Source organism: Lissotriton vulgaris, chromosome 2_1, assembly GCF_964263255.1.
Source record: "Lissotriton vulgaris chromosome 2_1, aLisVul1.2, whole genome shotgun sequence".
Classification (NCBI taxonomy): domain Eukaryota; kingdom Metazoa; phylum Chordata; class Amphibia; order Caudata; family Salamandridae; genus Lissotriton; species Lissotriton vulgaris.
This window is the reverse complement of record NC_141687.1, coordinates 1,801,596,447-1,801,614,076: the sequence shown is the minus strand read 5'-3', so window position 1 is coordinate 1,801,614,076 and position 17,630 is coordinate 1,801,596,447. Positions and strand designations below refer to the sequence as shown.

Sequence of the window (17,630 nt, the reverse complement as noted above, 5' to 3'; positions counted from 1 at the left end):
AGAGTAAGGTAACCACAATTACCACTGGCTGTGGGAGAATTTCCTTTGCCTCTACAGATTCAACACGCATTAGCAAAGACAAGAGGTCTGGTGTTGACTGCCAGCCTTTTGGCTTTGAAAACTATTATTTTGACATGGTTTTTGTAAAACATTATTGTTGGGGGAGCTACTGGCCCTAATCAATATAACAAAAACCATTGACTAAAAGCAAAAATATGTTTCTGGTATCAAAAAGGCACATTGCCTCAATAGTCCCTGGTGCAGTAGGGAACTACTTGGGGGGCTGATGTGATCTTTCAGACAGAGAAAAATATCATCACTTACAGAGAAGTCAGCCAATGGGTGAACTGGGCTGACTTACTGCCCCACGCTGTACCATAGTGGGTGGAAGAAAAATTCAAATGCCACAATAACAAATCAAAGGATGACTGAAAGTCCCTATGAGTAAGTGCATTATGTATGTACTAGCTTCTGTATGATGGTTTGGAGTGAATGTAGTATATATATATATATATATATATATATATATATATATATCAAAAGACAAAAGAGGCGGCACAATCAGGATGTCTGAGTTTAAGCCTTTATTTCAAGACTATTCACCCCACCAACGCGTTTCAGCCTTACACGGCCTTGCTCACGGTCGGTTAGTCCCTCTACAGTGTTTCTATATATACTGGCCCATAAGCAGCCAATTATGAGGCATTATGGGATATGTAGTTTTTTGTTACATTTTAGTGAAGAAAAAAATAATTAAAAGAAAGGAAAGACTTGGCATGCTTATAATTTCAACATGTTATGAGTAACTTAATCAATGTTAAATAATACAGGGTCTAGTACCCTAGTCTTTTCATGATGTCGCCAGTTCCATTTATAGAAAATATAGGGTGTAGTACCCTAATTTCTACTGGGGCTTTCAGTCCAGGTGAATATGCAGGTCTTCCCCAAAGTTCATCCCTCTCGGGTGTTTGGTGCGGAGTCTGATAATCATCCGCGACTCCATTTGTCGTAGTCTGCGGACTACATCACCTCCTCTTTCCATTTTGTCTAGAACTTTTACTCCGAAAAAATGCATCTGTCTCCAATCTCCGTTTTGGCATACGCTCATATGTTTGGCAGTTGCATATTGCATGTTGGAGTTTTTCACTGCCCTTATATGTTCCAGAATTCTTTTTTTCAACATGCACGTCGTGCTCCCTACATATTTCATTCCGCATTTGCATTGTATGATGTAAACAACATTTTTGGAACTGCAAGAGATTTGTTGATCTATTTTCATGGACTTGCCATCTGGTTCTTCAATCATTCTCATGTGTTTGCCAATTTTGCAGGCCTTACAAGAGTTGCAGGGTTGAAATCCATTACGTTGTGTACTGAGCCAGTTCTGTTTAGGTCTTTCTTGGAAATGGCTTTTGACTAGTAAGTTTTTCAATGCGGTGTTCTTTTTGTATGTTATTAGGGGAGCATTTCCAATGGTGGTTCCAATGTCAGGATCTTTTGTGAGCATGTGCCAGTATTTCTTCATTATACGAGCGATGTTTGAGCTTTCTTTACTGTAAGTCAATATTAATCTTGGAGGAGCATTGGCTTCAGTTTTTTTCGGTTGTTCCATCAGTGTCTGAATTCGTGTTTTTTTATCAATTTTGCGTTTGCATCTTTTTAACACTCTTTCATCATAGCCTCTCGCTCTGAATCGGCATTTACTTTCTTCAATGACCTTCTCAGCTTCTTCAGGTAAGGAGCAATTTCTCTTCAGTCTGGTAAATTCACCATATGGTATACTCCGTAAGAGGGGTGCAGGATGAAAGCTTGTACCATGCAGTACACTGTTGGTGGCTGTCTTTTTCCGGAAAAGGGTGGATTCCAATTTGTCATTGTGTACATATATCTTGGTATCCAAGAAATCAATTTCCTTCACACTAGTGTTACATGTGAATTGCAAACCGACATTGTTCTTGTTTAGTTTGTCGAAGTACATTTTGAATTGGTCATCCGTACCGTGCCAAATGATGAATAGGTCGTCGATGTAACGGACCCATAACATTATTCGTTCTAGATCTTCTTGGTTGTCTTCATTCCAGGCGATTGTCTTTTCCCACCACCCCATTGTGATGTTAGCATAGTTCGGTGACAGAGAAATGCCCATGGCAGTTCCACAGATTTGTTTGTAAAGCTGTTTGTTAAATAAAAATACATTGTTTTTTAAGCAGAGATCAATCATTTGCAACAACATGTTTGAATGGTCTAGATATGTGATGTTGCGTTGTTTCAAGTAATATTCGCAGGCCTTCATTCCGATTTCATGGCGGATCGACGTGTAGAGTGAAACTACATCAATTGTTACTAAAAGGTAGTCAGGGTTCCAGGTCACATCCATTAGGGTTCTCAAGAAATCTCCAGTGTCTTTTATATAAGATGGCAGGGTCTGGGCAATTGGAGCTAGAAATTTGTCTGCGTAGTTTGAGATGTTTTCATACAGTGCCCCACATGACGAGACTATTGGCCTCCCTGGTGGTTGGTTTAGAGTTTTATGGATCTTCGGGAGAAAATATATACACGGTGTTATTGGGTGGTCAATCGTGAGATATTTTCTCTCTTCATCATCTATTAGACCCTTTTTTGTGCCAAGTCTCCAAGTGCTCGTGTAGTTCCTTTTTCATGTTACTCAAAGGATTCATTGTTAACTTTTCATAGTTATTCAATTGGTTTAGTTGTCTCATAGCTTCTCCTGTGTAGTCAATTGTGTTGAGTAGGACAATGTTGCCCCCCTTGTCCGCTGGTTTTATGATGATTTTATCATTATCCATTAGCGTTTTGATGGCCACACGTTCTTCTTTTGTTAAGTTTTCGCGTGTCTTGTTTCTGACTTTAACCAGATTGTCAAGTTCTTTTATTATTGCTTCTGAGAACATATCAATTTTGTTTCCTGGTGATAGGATGGGATAATATCTCGATTTTCTTTTTAAGCCAGTGACTGGTCTGGCATCTGTTGGAATGTTTAGTTCCTCGAGAAATTCAGTTTCTGTGATAGAAGCTCCCTCCAGGTCAAACAATGTCTCAAAGCTATTTCTCATGTCAGGAATATCTGCGATGGTTTCAAAATGAATTGTATCTGTATGCTCATTAGCATTGATTTCTGGTACCGTCTGGTTGTTAGCATGTACCTTTGCAAGTTTCAACTTTCTGATGTATTTATAGAAATCTATGCGAGTCTCCGTGTAATCGAAATGAGCCTCCGGACAAAAAGATAAGCCTTTGTTCAAGACACGCTGTTCTGTTTCTGATAATTGGTGGTCTGAGAGGTTCACTATTAAGTTGGCTTCGGGTTGCGATTTCGCAATGGGTACTGGCGTTTTTCTTCGTTTTGCCCGGCGGGTTTTTCTGGCACTGACGTGGGGGTTGTTTGATTTTGCTGCCCCCTGCCTCTTCCTCTGTTTCTTTGGTTGGGGTATGGTCGTCTCCCCCTTCCTCTTCCTCTTCCTCCGCCTCTCGTGATGTTCTTCTCTAAATTGAACAATTCGACCTCCTCTAAAACTGACCAGTTTTTTGACTGGTAGGTGCCTCGTGTTGAGCCATCGTCGCTTATGCTGGATTCACTTGCACTCGATGTCATTTTTTGCAAGGGATAATTCTTTTTAAGATTCTCATATTTTCGAGCAAAGGTTAGAATTCTACCTTGGATGTAATCCTGCTCATCCCGTTGAAATTTTCGCTCTTTGCGCGTCCCAGAGGCTGAAGGATCACTTTGAGTAACATATATATATATATATATATATATATATATATATATGGTGAATATCTATATATATATATATCTATATATATAGTGGTGAATATATATATATATATATATACATATATATATATATATATATTCACCATATATATATAGATATCTATATATATATAGATATCTATATCTATCTATCTATCTATCTATCTATATATATATATATATATATATATATATATATATGGTTTGGTATTTCCCAAGGGTACATTTGACTGCAGGTCATGCCTCATCCACAACAGATGCAGCCCAGATCCGGATTCACCATCAATATGGGCTTATGAGCTAAGTATAGCTTGATTCCAGTGGCAAATTGAGCACAGGACCCACGTCTGGGCATGCCCATCAAATTTAGGGCATCAAAAAACAAAGTGACGGATAGAATGCTTGAATTAATCTGAGGCAGTGGCAGTTGCTCGGGCTGCATCCCAATCCATAGTTTCTTACCCACAATCCACCTCAGTTTGGACCCAGCCATATGCAAATCAGCCTTGACCCTGCAACAATAGCAACAGTACAGCCCAAACTTCCAGGCCAGGTCCTCTCTGAGCTGGATTACTAGCAGCCCTGGACCGGCTTTGCCTTTATTATGGGCTCATCAGCCAGGTATAGCCTGATTCCAGTGGCATACTGAACACGAGACCCACGCCTGGGCATACCCGTAAACTTAAAGGCATCAAAAAACAAACTGATGGATGGAATGCTTGAATTTATCTCAGCCTCTGGTGATCGCTTGGGGTCAGTTTGGACCCAGCCATATGCAAATCAGCCTTGACCCTCCTCCAATAGGAACAGTCCAGCCCAAGATGCCCAGCCAGGTCCTTCTGGCTTTGCCCTTAGTATGGGCTCATCAGCCAGGTATATCTTGATTCCAGTGACACAGTGAGTAGGGGACCCACGTCGGGGCACATATGCATAATCATTTTACAAGGGAGTTTCCGGTTGTATTGACGTTGTAATGGTGAGGATTATGATTGCTAACTTACTGTCTTTGTTTGGAGAACAGAAAGTATTTATGTGACTCTACATTTTGTACATTACTTTATGTAAACGTGGTTTCCAGTGAAACTGTTTTCAAGGTTACAAACTTTGATATTAGTCATGATGGTGTTTTCTGAATGTGTGGGAAAGACAATAAGGCCGTTATTTGTACTGGGAACTTTGATTCCATTAACAGGAGGTTGCTAATGAAGGTATTAAGTCTTCCATTTTTTATCTCGAACTCCTATCTGAATGTCTCTAGGGCATTTATCCATGATGGAGAAATCACACACTTTTCTACTTTAAATGTAATCAGTTGTCCTCTGTATAGGAATATAATTGTATCTCATGTTTTCATATGTTTTAGAATGAGGAATGACGCTTACAAGCACTGGGAAGATTTGAAGTAACACAGAAGTAAATGGGATTAATTCCCTGGAGAGTGGTAATTTTACTCCTGTAGGTAACAAATGCATTACACTAGCATTTCCAATCCAGGAATTCAAATCTGAAAATGGTGGTATTTATCACTGAAAATTAAAAGGAGCTATGTGCTGGTCAGCACTGGAAAATTCATAAACAACTTCCACATCACATTTGAAGGCTAGGTTGGCCACTATACATTTGAGTATTGAAGGGAGGATGTTTTTGACACAGTGCACTTATCAATGGCTTGCTATATATCATGATCATTGATGTATATTCATATTGATTTTTTCCAAAAGGAACCATTGTGCTACATGTGTCTGTTTTGTGTCTGTTTTGGTCCTGGTTCCAGGTGATTTTTCTTAGGGCAGTCCCTATTTATGTTAAGCTTATGTGAAAGCTAAGAAGAGGTGACAATTGTCAGAGATTCTGTTTTACACATGTGTGTCTCTGTTTTAGAGGCAAGATTTAGTTCATGAAGGCATAAATGATGTTCTGACTGCTGTGGTACCAGAGGTGTTATATATATATCAGTTGAGGAAAACAAGGTAACCAAAGGCTGAGCAGTATTTAGTCTGGTCTGTCTTTGGAGTTTGACACTTTGTAATACTTTTGCTAAACTATATCTCATGGCCTTGTGACCAATTTAAATATGAAATAATACAAAAAAATGTTTTACACCAAAGTCAGCATTAGTTCCTGCAGTTTCTCCAATAACAGTACCCCAGTATCAAGTGGTTTAACAATGCCACACTGAAAAAATATACAAAATCATAAAGTTAACAAAGTTTTCTTGGCATAGTAATGTGCCAAAAATTACAGTCTCCTAGCAACAACTAATGTTTCTTTACATATGGGTAGGCTTTTCTGTTTTAAATTTAGTTTTTGTTGTGAATTCTGGTGGGGTATTTTTTATGTTTTTCAGTTTTTCCCAAAAATGTAAAAATCAGGGGTTATGCCCTATGTAAACCGAACTCCAAACTGTGCAGCCCGACAACTGAACCCATTCGATAGGTCATAAGAGCCAAGTTACTTCCTTCAATCACATATGGCCAAATAGTATTTCCTGCTGTATTAATTAACACCATTAAGCTCGCCAACTGCAGAGCATTCAAACAGATCTTCCAGATACCCACCCATGCCCGGAACGCCTTGGTACGGCTGGAATTCGGGCTAAATAAACAATCTTATGAACATTGGGCATCGATTGTTTGGTACTATCGAGGGGTCTGCACAGCACCATCATACACAATTAAATCAATTTGAAAGGACATTTATACTAAAGGTAAACATTCCTGGGCCAACGGCCTTCTTACTGCACTAAACTGCATCTTGACCAGTCCAACTGGCAGGATTTTATCCACCAACCACGAATTTTAAAATCCATTTTAAAGTAACAAGTTAGACTATTATCTAAGGAAGACGAAATGAAGGCAATAGAGTCCTTCAGTAGCAATATAGGGCTCTTAGTTAATTCCATCCAGGATAAACTGAGACAGCCATATCTCGACTCAGCCTTCAATAAAACATTCTTAAAGCAAATTCTGTCAGTCAGACTTATGGTACTGCCAATAAAAGATATAAATAATCGCTGAAAAACATTAGAGGCGGTTACTACTTGCAGATTTTCACCAGAACAAGGAATCTATGGCTCATTTGGTTTGCATCTGCCATCGACAGAACCATGCATGTTGCACTTTATTGAAGCCTCGGTTTTTAAAATAAGGCACTCATACCGGCACAGATGCAATTAAACTTATTTTTAATTTGGAGATCCCAATGGAACTGGCCAGACTAGCGAAATTTTCACCCCATTTAAAAGAACTTCTAAGTAAAGACTGAGCCAAGAATTAGAGTCCGAAAACAGTTTTAAATGAGTGAATATACATCTGATGTTATCTGTCTCTTAATGTTGTGTACTGTAGACTTGTTAAAAGAAATGGTACAATTAAGTTTTATTCATGATCAAAGAAGGTGCGTTGATGGAGATATTCTGCCCAGTCCTTTTGTAACAATTTAAATTTATTGAAACAATAAATACATTAATTAATTAATTCATTCAGTCGTTATCAGTGTGCTCCTTGAAATATAATGATTTTTAATACTTCCTTATTTATTTATTGTTCCTAATTAGCTTATCTGTACATTTTTCGTGAATTTGCTCTACCAAAGAACATTTATTATTTTCCTCACTTCCCTGCCTGTCGCATTTTCCAGCACTCACACGCCTCTTTCGTGATGTTTGCACCCCATTGAAATTTAATTGCAGCATATAAAATGTTAATGCCCAGTATTTAACACACCTCCCTGCTGCACTGTTCTTCAGACAAACGACAACGATTCACTAAATTAAGATTTTCTACTTGGGACAGGAAATATATTTAGAGATGCTCCCTGCTCTGTTATTGCTAACCAATGTCAGTCACACTGCCCTGTTCTATGTCTTGAGGTAACAAGAAAGGACCGGGCTAATAAATTTGTTAGTGTTGTCTGGTTCGAACATCTCCCTGTTCAACATGGTCAGAGGGAAGATCTCTGCTAAGGAATTAATATGCATACTGTCTTGTGTGACAGACAGCAAGCTCTACTGCTTTACAGCTGAGGTAGTAGACTTTTCACGACCTGCACGGGTGCCTTGGGTTGTTCGCCTGTGAAAATTACACTATTAATACGTTTATTTTATATTGTTGGCCACGCCTATAGGAGTTTGTGTTTATTTGAAAGCCAGCTCAAGTACTGCTAAAAATTGTATTTTTGCAAAGCATATGAGCCTTTGTTTATTTGAAAGCAGTGTGGGGACTGTGTTCCAACCTTGGGGAAAAGCACAAACACAGCTCTCTATGATTCCATTAAATACATCACCCTAGTTGGTACAGGTGATTTAGGCAAGTAATAGGTCTACTTTCAGTATTATAGGTTCCAAGCTTCATTTTCATTGGGTGCAACAGGATTAAACATTGAAGTTGGTCGTGCTAGAGCTGAATCAAGAACATGTTCTATTTCAGTATGCAGGCTCAGATCCGGCCCATGCACCTATTTTTACACAGATTGCGCTGTCTGCCGCACATATTTGAAAACAAAGAGTGATGGATGTCTTTTCATGTTTCTAAGATGTATTGTCTGCAACTTCTACTCTAACTTGTAGGTTTACTGAGTTAATGTGTGCACTGTAGGCAGCTCCGTTTCAGCAAAACCGGTGCATTGATCTCATCTGAGCCTTTTCTGTGTTCCTGAAGATGTTCATTGGCATGTAAATCATTAGAACAAGAGTGTTAGGTGCAGCTCTTTAGGAGAGGACATTGATTCTTGAGGTATCTGCATGCACGGGGATCTTTGTTGCCACAAACTTAATGCATGAGCTTTCATAAAGCAAAGCTCCGATCCACTCTCAGAGTAGGAGGATAAAACCATGATGATACCCACTGTCAGGGCTGAGACCCAACTCATAGATCAGCTGTGAACCTGCTAGCCACCACACAGCAATGTGCAGTAAACAGTGAGCCAAATCCATATAAGACGAGCCATACTCCCAAAGTGGGAGTATAAGTAGGATCAGGAAGTCCATGAAGCTAGAGGATGGTCAAGAGGGCACATAAGTAGCTTACCATGGCCCAAGACTGTCATAGCGGGAGCATCCATCACAGAAGTGCTTAGAGGTTGAGCCTACTCTCCGAAGGCTTTCATACAGAAGGGCGGCGAAGCAGAAAAAAGTGCAGCAAAATCCATTGTTTTCCAGTTTCCCTTTGGTTGCATTTTGTCAGTTAAAATCATCATTGAGTGAAAACCAGACACTCTGCATATGGAAAATGTAGCAACGCTATTGTTTACTAGAGAAAATCATATATTGTCTGCAAGCATAATAGATAGGGACGTATGAACCTGTTGGACTTAATAGTCATTTGTTGTGTGTTAAAAAGGATGACAAAAAAGCATAACACTTGTGATGTACAACAAGAAATATATCTGTTCAAATTCACGACGTTTATATGATAGAACATGATGGCAGACAAAAAGTTGCTTTTAGAACTCACCAGTGTCTGATGGAGGGACTGATTTTGTTAAAATGCTGTCAGTAATCACTGCCAGAATGGCGAGTGCAAACACCAGTGGAATGGCAATAACACAGAAATGAAACACATTGGCCATCAGCGCCTGCAACATTAAATAAAGAAACAGAAACAATTGTTAGTTTAAGATTCTTCCATTATGATTGCACTATCCAATTGATATTCCATTGGCATAAAAAAACACATGGACAGCCAGACTCCCTGTGAATGTGTTTAGGTCTCCTGAGATTCTAGCAACCAGCCCTGAAACTCAGATTGCCTACACAATAAGGAACCATGTTACCACTATTTGGGTTAATAAATCAGGCCCCGATGAACAAAAGGCGTACTTAGCTGAAATAATGGTTTCCAGTTTGGGTGGCTTTTTTTGTCCGAGGCAAGACAGTGCTATAAAATAAGGTACCAACACAGACCAAGCAATAGAACGCACTGTGATTGAGGTACTACTTTTATTTTTTTCTTCGTCCATGTTGTCCTTCTTGAACCTCATGCCATTTATAGCTATGTTTTACTATTCCACACACACTTCAAAAAAACAATTTCTGCTTTGAAATGGATTTTTACTGAGACAACAGATGTTATCTGCTTTTATTTTGGAAATAGATATCCGCTTCTAAATGTATTTTCACAAAGGTATGGACATGGCCGCAATTGCTTTCTTTATGTAATAGGATTTTTTTGCCAAATGTCATATTTTTTTCTTTCCCACACATGGGCAGATTAACTGATTTGTTCAGAATCATATGGGTGTTGTGACGAGACCCAACAAGCATTGTCAGAGCCATTAGGTCTCGCCTGTGAGTCTAATGGCTCTGCCACTTCCTTTTGTTCATGCTGTCCACCATAGGCATTGCCAACTTTGGTAATGATTTGTAGGTATGCTGTATAGCAGCATGGCTGCTGTGTTGCATAGCCAAAAAATAATAATATTAAAAGAAGGACTATGAGACATCCCGCACTAATGTACTTTTAAAATAAGAAGTGCATTAGCCTTGGCTATAACATAAAACTTTTTTAAATAGGTTTTAGACACACTGCAATGCATCTGTGCAACTGTACAGTATGGCTATAAAACATTGCCAAAGCCAAGAGTTCTCAGAGGCGATCACTATTGGCTTTGCCAATGCTTGTTCTACATTCCAACAGAAGAAAAGGACAGATTTTCTTCATATCCTTTAATAGAAGATCTATAGAGGACAATATCTTATTAATATGTGGTGACTGGGCTAAATTATTATCAATAGTGACCCCTTCATTCACTGCTGTTGACACCAGAACAGAGGATTGCTAATCGTGACAGCCACAACTCTGCCAGAAGGCTATCTTGCTGATCCCAAAAATCAGGATTTCTGTCTTCTCAATGTTGAGTTTTAAGGAACTCTCTCTCCCATCCACTGGGTACAGCTGACAGCCTGGCTTTAAAGATGGCTTTGATATATCCCATGCTATCATCTAGGCGAATCACTATCTGGGTATCATAAGCCCATCTCATAAATATTAGACCTAGAGATCTAATTTGCTGTGCCAGGGAAGCTACAGGGTGTGCACTGCGGTACACCCTGTACTACTGGCTTGAATGTTGAAAGAAAGGAAGACAGTTTTACTGCTTGGCATCTGTCCTGTAATTATGATCAAAGACATTTTCGGGAAATTCTACAGATCCTCATGTGGAGAATACTGGCATCCAAGATATCATGGCACATGGTGTGAAAGATGGCAGAGAGATCGAGATAAATCAACGCTACTCTGCCACCCTCATCTAACACCCAATGGATGTCATCCAAAATGGATACTGAGACTATTGTATGCGTTGCGCGCGGTTGTATATCCTGATTGCGCTGCAGAGTCTAAAGCTGCTTGCTTAATTAGGAATGTTACCAAAAGGGGTAAACCCAATTAATGCCCTGGGACCTGGGTATATATTTAGCAAATGTATCTGTATTTGTATTTTGACCAGTAGGCGATTGCCAGTCACTTTGATCCTGAAAAACCCTTTATCCTTGCATGAAAATACACATACCTCGCACCCCTTACCTCTCCCTCAATCTTTGGGGCACCAATTTGTGTTCTTTCAAATAAGTGATGTATTTTTCATGCTAGATCAATTGTGATTAAATAACAGTGTACCTGCATAATTATCTGATTTGGTTTCTGTTTATGTCTTGTAAACCTTCAGTTTATCTTTATTATTTTTTTGCTTTTAAGTAAACGTGTACTGGGACCTTCTCAATGTACCTGCTTAATTAGGAAGGCAGATGGTTGTCCAATTACATGTTTTTCTAAGAAATAAATTTGGTATTGAAAGTTGAGAGATGGGATGATAGTGGGAATGTTTGGATCCACTGACTGCTTTTCAGGTCTCACCTAGACAACACGTGCTGTCTCTTCGAGACATTTTTTTTCCTAACAGTGGGCTTTAAGACCACCTAATACTTACCATTAGTTAGCTTAATTGTCACTCATTTCCTTGCTTCTTATTGGTCAGCTGCCTAACGCTCCTTCCTCTTCATTATTATTATTATTATTATTATTGCATTTATTGAGCGCACAGCTACCCGGAGGTTTCCCGGCGCTAAAAGCAAACAGAGGTGAACTAAGTTGAGGAGGAATGAGCACGCATTTTAGAAATCAAAAAGCCAGGTCTTAATTCCTTTATGGAATTTTAGATAGCAAATTTCAGAACGCAGGGATTGAGGTATGGAATTCCAAAGGGAGGGAGCAAGTAACGCAAACGAGCGACCGCCCATTTTGACTTTGTTGACACGCGGGGTCTGAAACTTTTTTTGCGTGGAAGATCTCAGGGTACGGGAAGGGACATAATGCTGTACTAGAGAGGATACGTATTCCGGGGCTTTACCAGTTTTGATATGGTGCATTATGCAGAGAGCTTTAAATTTCACTCGGCTCTCGATGCGCAGCCAATGCAGCTTGCGCAGATGGACGGCGGCCGAGGATATGGCAGGCAAGTTACAGATAAGGCGAACAGCCATGTTCTGAACCACCTGCAATTTCTTTATGACCTCCTTACAGGCACCCAGCAGCAGAATGTTCCCGTAATCGATCCGTGAGGTGACAAGGGCCTGGACTACGGTCCTAAGGGTATCAGCTGGAAGCATCCACGTGATTTTTCTCAGCCACCTAACAATGGTGATACAGGTGGCTGAGACTTTAACAACATGTTGCTTCATTGACAGCTGGTTGTCAAGAAGGACCCCGAGGTTGCGGGCTGAGGCCGAAGGGGTGGGAGTCGGGCCCATCTGATGAGGCCAATGTTGCGGGCCCCAGAGCGATGATTTTGGTCCAAATAGAAGCAACTCCGTTTTGTCACCATTAAGTTTTAATTTATGACTATGCATCCAATTGGAAATTTGATCTAGTCCAGACTGCAGGGAAGACGTGGGGAGATGTTTATTTGTAGATAGAGAGTAGACGATTTGCGTATCGTCTGCGTAAGAATAGATCGTGAGACCTGCTTGCTCTGCCAGAAAAGCAAGAGGTCTCACATAAAGATTAAAGAAAAGAGGGCTAAGAATAGAACCCTGGGGTACACCGTGGGGAGAAGTGAAGATGGAGGAGACAGAAGTAGAAGAAAAGACTTGAAAGGTGCGGTTAGAAAGAAAACTAGCAATCCAGGCCAGGGCTAGGCCGTCAATACCCACAGATTTCAAGGTGGACAACAGGATGGAATGGGAGACGGTGTCAAATGCGGCACTCAAATCTAACAGAATGAGTGCCACTGTCTCCCCGTTGTCCACTTGTCTTCTGATGGTCTCGGTTACACCAAGCAACGTGGTCTCAGTGGAGAAGCCGGCCCTGAACCCGGATTGTAAGCGGTGAAGAAAATTAAAAGATTCAACATAAGAGGTGAGGAGGGAATTAACGTGCTTTTCAAGAATTTTAGAGTAACAAGAGAGCAGAGAGATGGGACGGAAGTTGGAGAGATTGTTTGGGTCCGCATTGGCCTTTTTTATCAATGGAACCACCATCGCATGTTTCCATTCTTTGGGAACCGTGGCTTCAGCCAATGAAGCATTTAGAAGATCAAGAATGATCTGGAGTATAGATGGATGGAGAGTGCGCAATATTTGTGGGGGCATGGGATCAAGGGGAGAGCCAGTTTTTATTTTGTGTAGATATTTTTGGAAGAGCAAAGGCGAGATCAGTTCCCAAGAGTGAAGTTGGGGGGTAGTGGGAGTTAGGCTAGCTGCATCAACTGAGCAGGGACTAGGCCATTGAGGATCAGGAATAGGAGAGTAAGTGGAAGAAACGCTAAAATTAGCATAGATTTTATCTATTTTCTCCAGGAAGAAATTTGCCAGGGCATTGCATTGTTCTATGTCCAAAAAGGGGTCTTTAGGTACAGAGGACATGCCTGCAAGATTTTTTACAACTTTGAACAGGGCCTTAGGTTCATGGGTTTGTTCCTCCCTTAGAGCATGGATGCACTTGTGTCCTTCCAATGCTTTTGGCACTACTTTCATTTGTTCTTAAGCACTCTATGAGTGGCTGTCTTTTTGAGCTGTCTTACTCATGTAGTTACACCCCCCTCCATTGCCTTCCCCCTGCTGCCCCAGTGCTGTCTGCTCGCCCCAGCACCTCTCTCCCACCCTCTGTTTTCATCAGCATGCCACCAGCCCCTCTTCTTTCCTCTTGCTGCTGTCTGTCTGCTTGCCTCCCTGCCCTTACAGCCTGCCCTCTGTTGTTTTTAGGTTGCCCCATCACTTCCCTGACACCTTTCATTATTGTCATCTTGCCCCATTGCCTCCATCCTCCTACCCTCTGAATTCATCAGCCTTCCCCCGTCCCTCTTTCCTACACTCTGTTGTCATCAGATAGTTCTCACCCCTCCATCCTTGCTACCTACCAGAGAGCTGCAGCTGGTCCATTGGGGCTGAGGGGCCATGCACCCCCCACCTTTTGCCCCACACGAACAGTGTCTGTCAGGCTGAACAAAGGTCAGCCTGACAGACACTGTTCATTTTCAAGTCAGGCAGCCGGTAGCTAGACATGCGCTAAATGTACAGGCTCCTGACTACCTGAGCTGAACATTGCTGGGCTGAGGAAGCCACAGCTCCTGTGGGCTTGACCTCCTCAGCTCAACAAAGGTCCCTGAAGCCCTCCCCTCAGTGACGAGGGGTAGAGTCAATGATTGCCTCGCACCATGGCACTTCAGTTTTACGTCCTGAAGTGCCCAGGGTCGAGTGTCATTACAAAAAATGGGGCCACCCTAATGGTCCTGGACCTGGGTACAGTCTGGGACAAAAAACAGTGGTCCTAAACCTTATTTATAAATAAGCGGTCAATCAGTAATCCTTTGTATATTCGGTGAATCATTTCTCGAGCATGCTAAAGGAACATAAGTCTGCTCATGATACTTAATACATTATTCAAACAATAACAAAGAAAATGCAACAAACCAAATTCTAAAACCACATGCAATTTAATTTCATGTCAAGTGGTGAAGCAAAAAACGAGTTCTAACACTCTACATTTGGTATTTAGGTGTACAGGTTGCTCCAAGGGGAACGTGCGAGAAGGAGAGGGCTCTAGTGTGAAGTGGTGAGGAAGAGGAAAAGTTTCGCGTGTGAATTATTATTATTATTATTAGGGCTTGTATTGAGCAACGAATCATCCCCAGGGGGATCTCTCGGCGCCTTGGTAGCACACTACCAGTGACCCATGACAGTTAGAACATCCAGGCTTTAAGCTGTTTCTTAAACTGCATAAGGCGTGTACAGGCTCGGATCTCATCTGGAAGTCTATTCCAGTGAAAGGGGGCTAAATGAAAGAACGCACAAACGCCCATTTTAGTTTTGCTGATTTCCCCGGGACAGAGCAATTTCCGATTACTCGATCTCAATTGGCGCACAGGGACATAGGGTATTAACTTCTCCCTTAGGAGCGCATGGCCAGTCCTGTGAAGTACTTTAAACACTATACACATGAGCTTAAAGACTGCTCTCTTCCTAATGGGCAGCCAGAGGAATATTTGCAAGAGAGGTAATGACGAGGTGCGTACCGGCTTGTTGAGAGCCAAACGCGCTGCTGTATTTTTAACTACTTTCAGCCTTGATGAAAGATCTTCTCTCATTCCAACTAATAGTGAATTACCGTAATATAGTCTGCTGACTAGAACCGCCTGTATAAGGGTCTTTCTGGCCGCTAGGGGAATCCATGGAAAGATCTTTCTAAACATTCACATTAGTCCGAAGCATTTGCCTGAGATCGTCTTCACATGATCTTCCATAGAGAGTTTATTATCAATAATAATGCCCAGGTTCCTTGCCTGCTTTTTTGGGCTCGGTGCTTACCCAAGTTCTATAGGCCACCGGTCCGCAGACAATTTCTCAACCTTCCCAAACAGGAGGATCTCTGTTTTGTTGGAGTTAACCTGAAGGAATTACTGTGAGTGTTTATGTGGATGTGTTTGTCCCATCTGACCCTCTCTCCTAAACTTACAAGCCGCCACTGCTACCACCCCTCCCCCCTGTTTACTCCTGCTCCCCAGTAATAAATGAACAAAAAGCTCTATGATGTGACCAGCACTGGCTGTGTAATAGCACCTTTTTACTATACCTTCCATTTTCCGAGTTATCCCCCAACATATAATTTGTTTTCACTCTTATGCTGTGTCCTGTGCTCTGCAGTACCACTCAAATTTCTTACACTTACATTTTGCGAGTAGAGGTTCTGTTATATACCAATGAACAGAACAGTGGATTGTAAATGTCTTAATAGATGTCATGCTGTCTAGTTTAATGCCCACCCAAGCTTCAAATTCTTTCACATATTGTTAACATCTTTATTATTTGAAAAGATCAGTTCTAACTCTACTGTTTCTAATTGTTCATTGTCCTTTTTGCCCACGAATGACCAGTCAACGTTTTGAAGGGGCTTTCTTGAGCAGCAGTTTACTACTACTGTGCCGTCAAACACAAATTAATGATTGTCTGTCCAGGGTAAACAGTGTGAGCATTAATAAGTAACATTTTGAAGGGATGAATAGTGTAGCCGCTTTCTGTGTCAGGGGAAAAATACACGTATTACAATTTTATGCCTCCCTCCTATCTTGAAAAAAATTTGCTCTGATAATTTTATATCTTGGCGGAATGACTAGCAGTAAAACATGCTCCGAAGTGCAAAGAAAGGTCCGCTTGAGGAATATTCTTGAAAGGTTTATTCACACTGGAACACCAATAAAAAAGGAACGACCAACAACATATACATCTTGCTCCATTCCTTCCCCCAGGCAACTGACATCTCAAGGTTCTACATCTTGTTCAAAAGATCAGGAACACTAAGAGGCTACAAGCGATAATGCAAAAACATACTAAGTATACAATGTTTACATTTATAACATTCCAATATATGTCATTACACATCTTCCCCTATTACCAATAAAACAATAAATAAATAAATAAATAACAAAAAACACTATCCCTCTAACCCTTCATTGTCATCTTCACACACATAGTGCGATAACCATTGAGACTTCACACGTACTCTCCTACCACAACTAGTCTCCTCTACCCTAGATCTATTGCCAGTAGGTATATTCTCCGCCTGATTGATATCCACCACTTCAACTTCCTCTTGTAGAACTGTACAATCAGAACTAGAATTTTCCTCCAGCTTCACTGGACTGTTCTCACATTCAGAGTCACTTTCTGGTTCCACAGGACTCTCAATTCCAGAAGATACTAATTCAAAGCCATTCATAGTCAAAGGATTACACTCCAACCAATCACTTCTAAAAGAGTCCCTCAGTGCACGAACTGCCACCTCAAACTCACTCTTCAAAACAGCAATCCTTCTAAGGATCCCCACTTTACCGTTACTCAATTGAACAGCAATTCACCCTCAAAGGTTCAGAAAACTGACTTTTATCCTTCCTTACCTTCCAAGCCTTTTTAATTTCTTTACCACCACACTTCCGAACCTCTCTGCCAATCAAACATCTCTTTATACTTTCAATGATCGTCAATAATCTTTTTTCTCACTTCCTCAACAGATACATTCGCACATAAGGACTGCAACATCCACTCCGAGATTAAATTTAGTTCTTGCTCCTCCTCATAATTTCAAAAGGAGACACTTCTAGGACCTCATAAAAAGTAGTTCTTTACATCCATACAGATTTAAAAACTTGCACTTCCCAATCATCTTTATTCATCAACGCTAGCAGCACTGCATTTTTAACTACTCTATTAAACTGTTATATCATTCCATTTCCATTGTGATTATAAAGTGAAGTAGTTCTGTGTTTCACTTCCACTTTCTCAAAATAACTCTTTGCCTTGTTAGAAGTAAACTCCACACCATAAAACATTTTGTTGATGAATTTCAGAACCTCAGTGGTAGCCACC

At 40.7% G+C, this 17,630-nt stretch overlaps 1 protein-coding gene across 1 annotated transcript in view; it reads right to left on the bottom strand.

Moving 5' to 3' along the window:
- Positions 1-17,630, bottom strand: part of SLC67A1 (solute carrier family 67 member 1) — a 904,035-nt gene that overhangs the window by 16,792 nt on the left and 869,613 nt on the right. The window contains exon 10 of the mRNA XM_086957851.1: positions 9,229-9,349. Within this exon, the coding sequence (XP_086813977.1) occupies positions 9,229-9,349 (121 nt within the window). The remainder of the gene's footprint in view (positions 1-9,228; positions 9,350-17,630) is intronic.